At 36.7% G+C, this 10747-nt stretch overlaps 1 protein-coding gene across 35 annotated transcripts in view; it reads right to left on the bottom strand.

The window, feature by feature from the left end:
* Positions 1-1147: 1147 nt before the first annotated feature.
* The window catches only part of MPDZ (multiple PDZ domain crumbs cell polarity complex component), a 175466-nt gene continuing 165866 nt past the window's right edge, over positions 1148-10747 (bottom strand). For 34 of the 35 annotated variants that reach the window (XM_086415111.1, XM_086415116.1, XM_086415115.1 and 31 more), the window contains 5 exons: positions 10187-10309; positions 8840-8944; positions 8181-8293; positions 7272-7395; positions 1148-5407 (listed from right to left, as the gene is read on the bottom strand). In XM_086415111.1, coding sequence (XP_086271237.1) covers positions 5261-5407; positions 7272-7395; positions 8181-8293; positions 8840-8944; positions 10187-10309 — 612 coding nt within the window. In that variant the 3' untranslated portion in view covers positions 1148-5260. The remainder of the gene's footprint in view (positions 5408-7271; positions 7396-8180; positions 8294-8839; positions 8945-10186; positions 10310-10747) is intronic. The other variant, XR_015169573.1, reaches the window with a different exon arrangement.

Below are 10747 nucleotides of genomic sequence, written 5' to 3'. Positions count from 1 at the left end.
AGTTTTTTCCAAACAGATAGTATATTGAGAGATCTTTTTTTGTAAGGCATAATGACAAGGCACTAGAAAAATCACATTATGAACAAGCTATTTTTCTTTCAGTTCTTTTAAGTCCAGGAGTGTCTCCACTGAGTCATTAACACCATTCTAGTATTTGTAACTCTCCCTCACAGAGCGTAGACTTCAAGTTTTCATCCTTGGTAGGCAATGGTATTTTGACAATTTAATAACATTGCTTTTGCTCATAGTTACCCTAAAATTTACAGCAAATAACATGGTTTTCCACTTAAAGTAGTGAGAAACAACTCTGCTGTTAAGCACACTTAAGTTAAATGGGAGTCTATTTTAATGATAAATATTTAGTAATTAATAGCAGAGTTGTCGGAGAAGGCAATGGCACCCCACTCCAGTACTCCTGCTTGGAAAATCTCATGGATGGATGAGCCTGGTGGGCTGCAGTCCATGGGTCGCTGAGGGTTGGACACGACTGAAGTGACTTAGCAGCAGCAGCAGCAGCAGCAGTTGTATGAGGACATGGTAAACACCATGAAGAGTCTATGCAAAACCACTCAAACTGTTTTGTTGTTTAGTTGCTAAGTTGTGTCCGACTCTTTGCGACCCCATGGACTGAGTGCACCAGGTTTCCCTGTCCTTCACTATCTGCCGGGGTTTGCTCAAACTCATGTCCATTGAATTGGTGATGTTATTTTGCATCCAACTTCAGAAGCAAAATGACATGGTTATATAAAAATGAAAACAAATCTATTTAAAGAAAGCTACTGAATTTATATTACTCTATGTCTTTCAGGATATACCACTACAATAAGCATCACATTCCTTGACAGCTTATCATAGGCATGGTTTAAACAGTTATCTAATTTTCCAAAACAAGGCAAATCTGTTAAGTTTTACTGAATGCATAAAAGACCTTTAGGGAAATGAAATTTAGAGAGTGGAATTTTGAATGCCAAATACTTCAGGGTAGACTCACGTGAAAAATCACAACTTCTAATACATCAATAAGAAAAAAAGAGAAAAAGCAGGTTTTCCAAGGGTAATTGTTTATTTCAGAAAATACACATGTGAGGAGGGGAAGGATGTCGGAAGGAGGGAGAAACGATCACGAAGAATCAGCAAATGACACAACTTTCCAAAAAATGTCCTTTATTAAATGAACAAGTTAAAGCACCCTCTTAGAAGCTGCCTTTTTGATGATGGTTGTAATTTTTTTTGAAACATCAAGAAACATTTTCAGTGAGAGAATTCTGAGGTCATTACCATTGTCTGTCACTGTCTTGAAAGAATTCCTTTGTAGGGCCTATGACTGAACTTACCAGTACTTGAATGCTAAATAAAATTCCTAGAAAAATGATAAAATTTTTTTTTCTAATTTACATAAAATGGAGGAACTATATTTTGAAGGCAAAAAGCTGCAAGGTCAATTATACAAAAATCATAGTAACCACATTTGCTTTCCTAGTCTCCACACACTTCATTTAGAAATGTTCCTGCCGCCAACATTTTTTCTTTACTTGAGGTAACAGAGTCCAATCCCGCCGTAAAAATAAAATAACTCCCTTTAGGAAGAGTCAAAGTTAAACATTACTTTTTGGTAGACAAAGTTGAGGAACATCTTTGCACAAATCAAATGCATTCCAGAATACTTGTCACTGACACGAAACAACACACCAGGGCTGCTGAAAGCAGGTGATGATAGTTTTGACATTTCCACACCTAGACCTCAAAAGCTTATTGATTCTCGTCTCCCTGCAGGCATCCTTTCAACTTCTCCACTCACCATAATGGAGATCTGAAGAAAGGCACTAAATCACCGTCTGGCATTCTCAGACAGTAAGCTAGATGGCCAGATCTAAGGCAGCTTGGCACAGTAATCTCAGAGCAGGGAAGAGCTTCCTTTGCTTCTTTGAATCAATCAAAATCTGCTTTATCAAGAGCCTTAAAATGGGAAAAAAAAATCTTTTTCTTGTCTTTCATGAATCTTAATCTTTCATGTTTCCAATTCCACCACTATTCTGATAAATGGGTTCTACTGACTTGCTACACCGCACTGCAACATCAGCTGCTATGTATCAGTAGATGTTGAAATTAAACACATCATCATTTTCACCATCATCATCATTCAGAAGATGTCACAAAGAAACCAGAAACGTCTGGCATTCATCGATGTGATTTAATCACACAAGCAAATATACTGAACCTATTACGGGCAAGCCACAATCGTGAGTTGTACATGGTCTTGAGTTGCATTTGGCATTAATACTATAATGTTCAAGTCTTCAAACTCTTTGCTCAAACACTTTCTTCCTTCCCCACTGAGAAATCTTAACGTTTCCAAGAAGGAATAATATAAGAAGCATAAGCCTCTGTCATTCTCCAATGCTGATGTATCTATATTCTTTTCCTCTCAAATCTTCTTTTCCTTCCTTTCTTCCCTCCTTCTCTTCATGTCCACATGCTTCGACTTTGTTAATTAACGGCAGTTCAGGAGGGACGCTTTCCCCTAGTATTCCACACCCCTAAGTGGCATTCCCACTGCTTTGTTTTGAATTCAATATAAAGGCCATAGCTAGCTTAACTAAAACAAGGTAATACCATGAAATTAACCACAACTTATAATTCAATCATCTACATACTGAATAAAAATGTATACAGTCTCTCGTATTTGCCAGGCACAGCAATGGTAGCTAAGAATATAAAAACATCCAAGATACTCTGTTCAGTGTGTCCTAGGGCTTCCATTGCAAACTACTACACATGAGGTGGTTTAAAACAGCAGGAATTGATTCTCAGTGTTCTGGAGGCCAGATGTCTGAAATTAAGGGACAAGGTGTCTCCGAAGACTCCAGGGAAAAATTCTTCCTAGTCTCATCGAGCTTCTGGTGGCTGCAGATATTTTTTGTTTGTTTTTTGTTCCCTATCTTTACATGGTCTTCTATGTCTTTCTGTCTCTGCCTGGCCTTCTCTTAAGGATTTTGGGCCTACTATAATCCGGCATGACTTCATTTTAACTGAACTGACTACATCTACAAATACCCTGTTTCTAAATAAGGTCACATTCTGAGGTTCCTGGGAGACATAATTTTGGGGGCAATGTTACACAGAATAGTACAGTTACCTGTTGGGCTGCTGTCACTGTAGCACTCTCACACACATACTCAAGCCAACATTCATTGGTTAACTTGCCTTCCTAGGGCATGCCACAGAGTGGCCTCCATAAGACCTTTGCTAGTTAAAACATAAAAGTGGGTGGCTCAGCTTCCAGCAGCCAACCATGAGAGGATCCTGACATGCCTTCATGCTGAAGGGCCATTCCTTGGCGACTAAGAAGTTGACTGTGTCACTGAGATCCTGAAATGTATTTTGCAGCATCAGGTATCTCAGTTTACAAGAGTTAGTTGGGAAGAATATCTCCTGAATTCTTGGAACATGTAGCTCTATCCATTCATTTTGTATATCTAAGAATCACAGAATTTTTATATTTTAGAACTTGACAATAAGATTTGGGATAAAATAACCTATCACTTCACACAGGAGATAAATCAGAGGGAATGCATATGTTCATTAGTTAATTAGGGAAAGAAGTGGCAGAACAAAGGTTCCCCAATTCCTTGTTCAGTGCTCAACTCATATTTCTCATGCTATTAAGAATAATTTTCATTATGACTTTTTCTATCTGAACATGCTTTAATTCTTGATCCCTCTAAAGAACAATTCAAAACATTGCTTCACTCATAGCATTTCAGAAAAGCACATACAGGCACAACACCTCTCTTTCTTCAATACTGTTTTCTTCCTCTATGCAGAGTTTATGAATCTTTAACATAAAAAATCTGGGCATAAAAAACATTGAGCTTTTCATAATGCAGTTGTCCAAAGTTCCTCTAACTGTAACTATGGACACCATATGTTCAGTTAGACATGATAAAAACCAATTTTAAATTGCAAATTTTGAACAATAAAGCTCTTTCCCAGTGAAAAGAACAAAAAATAATATGCCTGCCTTTTTTTTTTTGGTGTACCATGAAACTTATTTATTCACTTCAATTCTGCATTTACACAAAAGTGCTGTAATAAAATATCTGTACACTACTTTTGTTACAAATATAGATAATATTCAAAATGACTTTATATATTCTAATGTAGGAGTTTCACGCTCTAAAATGGGAATGAACACATGATAATTCCTCACCAGTTGTCTCAATAAACAGTTCCATCTGTTTCCCTTATTCTTAAACTATTGTATTACAAGATGTTAATATAAAGCAATGAAATTAAGTTATGTTAATCCCCTTAATTTTTCTATCAATTTACTAATGGCATACAACCAAAATAATTACTAACACATTGCTTTTTTCTCTGTCATTAAGATTAATACTAACTGAAAACCAATTGCACAGCACACAGACACATTTTCAGCAAAGCATCCCTTAATACCAGCACTGACAATTCAGAGACCCTTCCACGCTCCTGCATGGTTAGCATGGAGGCTTTCTAGAGAAACCACAGTCAATACAGGACAAGGCCATCATTTTACTTATAGAAAGGTGACGTAAAATATGAAAATGAACCTCAAGATGTGCAATAAATGGTTTCTTTACAAATTTAGGGACATTGATTCCTATTGCTGCTATTTTACTCAATCATGAAGCCCATTTTTGGAGAAAACTATATATGTATATATTAGAGCTAGGAGATGCAATGTTTTAATAAGTAATATTTAAAATAATTAAATATTGAAAGAATTTTTAAAGATTTCAGTACAACTTTTCTTAGTTAGAAGTGGGGAGAGAAGGTAGATTAACAAAATACATTTTTATAAAACTTGAGATTTTCTTCCTTATACTTTCATTTTTCACCTTAATTTCATGAAGCCACTTTTCCTCGGTTAGCTTTTGAGTGACTTTTTCTTTCTCTACTAACCACTGATCACACATTAAAATTTGCCCACCTGATTATAAAATGTCAGGTATCTTCAGGAAGAAAGACCAGCTTTATCTATGCAAACAAAGAGCCCTTCTCTTTGAGTTTGCATCACAAAATATAAAGAGAATGGGAATGTGATGCTAGGGTGTCAGTAAGAAAATCATTTCCATATGACAAAACAAACTTAAATATTATTTTTTTTCCTACAGTATTGAAGAGCCCAGTGAACACAGCCTGGGAAGAATGTGCAGGATCACTCTCTTTATAGTGTGGGATGAGAGGGAGAAGTTGTAGTGGCTCAATTCTGGCAGCAAATTCAGGAGAGCACCATCAAAGTGACAGTGCCTTTTGTCCGCTTAAGGATGGCAACGGCTTCTTCATGGGTTACGCCTTCCAGACTCTGCCCATTGACAGCAATGATCTGATCACCCCTCTTTAGACGGCCATCTTCGGAGGCTGCTCCCTGCAATTATAAAGTGGGCTTATTTACTACTCAAAAAAAAAAAAAAAAATGCTGCCTCACAGCTACACAACAGAAAAAGATCCAAACAAGAATGTAAATTGCTCTGCGTGTACACACACATTGCTCTCAGTGCTCCACGGGTGCTCCACAGCCATTAAGCAATGATGAACAGACACAAAGGAAGCCTTGCTCCTAAATGGCTTTAGCACTGAGATTCCAATTTGAGGGAGAATTTAGCAGTCAGTAGATTTGTTGGATGGTTTTTTGGCTGTTCGGCACAGCAGTTGGTGGGAACTCAAATTAATAAAGAATATTTGGGAATATGCCTAGTAGGAATGATTTCATAGAATCTAAGATTTTTTTATCCTGTAAAGAAGACCTACAGAAAGAAAACAAAGGATTAGCAGTTTTGTAGGACAAAAGCGATTTTATAGGACAATGACATGAGGGCCACTGAACCCAAAGTTCTGCAGAAGCACAAAAGCCCACATGTATGTTGACAAGCGCAGGATGAGGCCGAAGTCATGCAAACTCTAATCCTAATTCTTTCTGTGGCTTCAAAAAGGAAGCTTAAGCTGCTTGATTCTTTACTTCCCAAGCGTAGATGGAGTCTTCATATTCCTTATGGGCCCTAAATGATTAAGACTAAGCACAGACACTGCTGTTTGTAGAAGAACCCTATCTTAAGGCATACTTACAGTAGGCAATTATGCAATTAAATATAAGATAAAAAATATGGAAAAGTTAATGAGGAATCCATAATGATGAAATTCTTAAAATATGCACTAACTAGCATGCCTTAAATAAACTGTTCTGAGGCTGAGAAAAAGGATTGCATGACTCTTTTATTTACTGGCAAATGCTATTTGTGTTTTTGGACATACCAATGGCTTTAAAAAAATCTCACAAAATAGGCTTATTGTTAGATTGCTATAGATATAGCACTTTATATTGGTTAAAAATAATAACAGAATGAAACCTCCATAGGTAAGTACTCAAAAGAATGATACACTAATCTAAAGCCCCTAAATGAAATCTTTTAGTAGGTTAAACATATTGTTTCTTTGTGCTGCAAAATTTTGAGAATCTGAATTTTCTCCTGTAGGAAATTTCATCTAATTTTATAGTTCCTAAAAATTGTCTTCACAACAAATTACCAAATAATAATTATATGGGTTTAAATTATTTTAACAGCCTCACTAATGTTTTAATAACTTGTATCCTAAACATTCTTCCCATCCAACAGGATGCTATATGATTATAACTATATATAATGGTTTTCTTTTCTTCACTGAATCCACATACACTGAATACACATAGCTCATTTGTGGTAGGTGACAGGGCTGCTGGATACGCAAAAAATTTTAGCAGTTATTTTTCTATTCCATTTAATGAAATGAAACTTGCAAAATAAACACATCTTAGCTATTCTGCATATGTATTACATGTACTCTTCTGTGCCTATTTTATATTTCACAATAAAAAATGCAAAAAAAAAGAAATGCCAGAGCTCTTTAACATACACATTTAAAATGTCCTATTTTCAAAAGACATTCAACTATATGCATCTTGTTTGCAAAGGAAAACAATCAGGCCTGACTGTCTAACTCAAGTTCATGAATTTTATGTATATTGTTGAGAGCACCCATGGAACTTCAGTTTGAGCCTATATTCCTTTAAACATAACTAAACCTTAAATTGGACAAAAATACTTAATGACCTGTTCCTGTAGGGAGTTGTGCAAGAAAATAATCAAATGTTGACCATTTGGCATTACCTCAGGCCATAAACTAATAAGCCAGCTGCTGACCACTATTAGTGAACATTTTGGGGGGGAAAGGGTAGTTAAAATTTGAAAGCTTACCTTCGCAAACACTGTTTTAACGTAAATGGGTAAGTCTCCATGAGGACTGCCATATCCTCCTACTATACTGAAGCCTAAGCCATCTGGTCCTCGGTCTAGGGTAATAGACTTACACTGAGGAGGCCTACAGTAAAGGCAAGAAAACAAGAGCCATTAGATCTTCTATGTATATCAATGGGTTATCTGAGACCCACCTAAAGCTGATATAATTCTCTGTCACCAACAGTGAGAAAACCATGGGTATTCGGGGATGCTTCAATTGTCAGTGTCTGCTGTGCTACATATCTCAAATTTACATAATCTAATAAAGTCCTACTTAACTCCCTGATTCTATTACCCATGTATACTACCCTTAACCTAACATATTTATGGCAACTTCTCATTGTACACTGTAGCAGCTCTTTCTTTTTCCAGTTCATTTAAAGTGAGAGGAACAAGCACCGAAGACTAAGATGGAATAAGTCATAAACATCAGTATTCCCAAGCTCAGAGACAAAAATAGATAAAATAAAAGCAGCATCAAATAATTTAAAATTTCTAATATGCTCCTCTCTTCTCTCTCTATATTCTAATTCTTTTGTACTCAAGTTTTGGGTAATTGTCAAGTTTTTTTACTCAAAAGTATGATCTATTAAATGATTATGTAATATAGACATTTTTAAAAGGATAGACTGACCCCAAGACTAAAATGTTCCTTCAAAAAACTCAGGAGATGAAAATGTAGGAAGAGCAGTAGCACACATACATGCCTGTCTGTCATCTACCTACCTACCTGTCTTTGATAAACTAAATCCATACCAAACTTAAAGAGCTTAGACACACGTGGCTTTCAGATTTTATACTTTATCTCCCATCATTTCACCTTGATGTGGCTCATAGGGACATACAAATGATAGTATGTGAGCTCACCCTAAGTCATCCTGAAATATACTACTTGACGTCAGCCCAGTGAAAGAAAGACTAGAACTGGCAGGCTCCTGTTGATGACCTGTGACCACACTCACATCTCCTCCAGCAACCACCTGAACACAGAAGAAATATAAATAGAAAAACACGCTCATGTGGCTAGGAAGACATCAGTAATTCTTCTTCAAAAAGAGCACTGGGATTAAAAATGTGTATTTCATCATTCACTTAATCATTTTTGTTAACATAAATTTCATAAGGTCCAGAGGTATCTTTGACACTAAGGATATTCTACTGATTCCATTCTATCAAGTTCTTGATGCTTTCAAACATGGTATCACATGCAATTGATTTCTAAAGATCTTTAGAATACAAGCCACTCAATCACACCACTGAAAATTTCAGCAATTAATCATATTCTGCCAAGACTGAGAATCTTCCCCCTTAGATATAAAAACTATGAAATAATACATACATTAAGAAAAAAAATATGACAGAATGTATTTCCTATGTACTTTCTTGGAACTCTCAATGTAATCATTTCTGTTCAAGGGAAACAGTAAATAAAATACGAGCAGGAAATTTCACTTTATAGTTTTAACATCAAAGCTCATGTGTCCTCAAGCTACTCACAATCGGAAGAGTTGGGATAAAAATCTTACCTGCATTTCAATGGAGCCAGAGGCATTTTTCAGTAAGTTAACTGCCTGGGTGTGAGTCATCCCCTCAGTGGATGTGCCGCAGATAGTGACAATCCTATCCCCAACCTGTGATGGAGAGAAATAGCCATCTACTACAAAGCCATGGAGAGGGGGACCATTTGCTTCCCCAGCCTCCATGCGACACATATACTGCTAATCAGCACCAGAAATAGAACCAAGGAAACCTCCGATTCCTAGCAGCAGCAACCACAGAGAAGCTGCACATAATGGCTATGTTCTATCATCTCTGGGACCAGGGGCAGGGAACCAGACTTCCCTTCTCTGCATTTCTCCCGAAGAACACTGCATCTGTTATCATTTGTGAACAGGAATTCCTCTGGATATTGTTATTATATACACTATCTGTGACTATAAGTCAAGGGTTGGCAAACTGTGGCTGATAGGCCAAGACTGGCCCCCCATTTATTTTGGTAAGTAAAATGTGGTTGTAGGACAGGCACAATTATTTGGCTGCATTCACAGGGTAGAGTTGAGTAACTGCAATACAGACACATTAGCCCTGCAAAGTCTAAAATATTCATCTTTAGAGAAAAGTCCTTTAGAAAAAGTTTTCTAACCCCTGTGTTATCCGTACAATTAGTTCTAAAGTGCTAGTCAGAAATTCACATATCAAAGGGAGATTGAACCATTACTGATTTACATAGCATTTCCAAACAGTGGTCATTGTTTGAGACAATTTTAAGGCATGAGGCCATACAGATTTTACTGTGTAGAGACTGAGTTACTAATGGAATAGTCACATGATTTCAGAACTGGGCAGTTAGCATAAATTCTATCATAGTGCTCTACAAATGAAAAATCCCTCAATATTGAAGCAAGTTTTGTAGTTTCACATTATAAATCACATTTACATCAAACTTCTGCAAAACAGATAAATAAAATAAATGCAACATAAATGATAATTTGAAATTTAATAAAATACCAAAAAGACATGTAAATAAAAAATTTCACTTCAAAAAAATAATCTTACTTCACTCTGCCAATACTTTCTGAGAGTACTTTCTGCTTTCTTTTAACTTCTTCCACAGGATTTCAAGCAAATAAAAATATTAAAAAACAACTACAAATTATCCCATTTCATTTACTGACAAATTGCTTACAACAGCAAATTCTTCTTTTAAAATTTCTTCATTTTTTACTCAAAGCAACCCCTGTTGCAGCCAGATTAGCTGATTTAAAAGCTGATAGAGACACTTCAAACTACTTGCAACAGTTGGCCAGATGCAAAGGGTTTATAAAACCTATTGGCAGATTTGCTAAGGCTACCAGGGACTTTGTAGAACTTACTCTGAGTTTCTGCGTCTGAGCTGCAACTCCATTCGGGTGCATCATTGCAATAAATATAGGAACATCACCCAGTGGACTGCCCACTCCTCCAGCAATGCTGATACCCAATGAGTCAGTGGGCCCCTGCCACAGGACAGACAGAGTATTTTGGTCAAACTGTTATCTTTCATTGGCTTTTGTTCTCTTTGGCACAGAGTTCTATAGTTAATTCTGATCTAGACTTGAGGGAGGAAAAGGATGCCCAAGAAAACTGCATTAATTTATCTGATACAAGTCCTTAATGTGACAGAAAACTAAGCATCTGTTCGGGAGGTAAAAGAAACCACAACAGGCTAAATAAAAATCATGTTACAGGGAATGAGGACAACAGGGACCTGCATTCAAAGCCTCAAACCCACACTAACAAATGCTGGGACCTGGAACAAGTCCACTGCTTTCAATAAGTCTCTAGCTCTTCATGGACAAAATGGAAATAACCGGGCCTCTTACAAAGAGCTGCAGTGACTACTGAATGAAATGGCGATGGTATGAAGTGTCTACAAGCGTGCTCAGCACTTAAAT

The sequence above is a fragment of the Bos grunniens genome, chromosome 8, assembly GCF_055505025.1.
Source record: "Bos grunniens cultivar Pamir isolate PY7600 chromosome 8, Bosgru_T2T1.0, whole genome shotgun sequence".
In the NCBI taxonomy this organism is placed as follows: domain Eukaryota; kingdom Metazoa; phylum Chordata; class Mammalia; order Artiodactyla; family Bovidae; genus Bos; species Bos grunniens.
The sequence above is the reverse complement of the archived record's forward strand: the minus strand, read 5'-3'. Positions and strand labels throughout refer to the sequence as shown.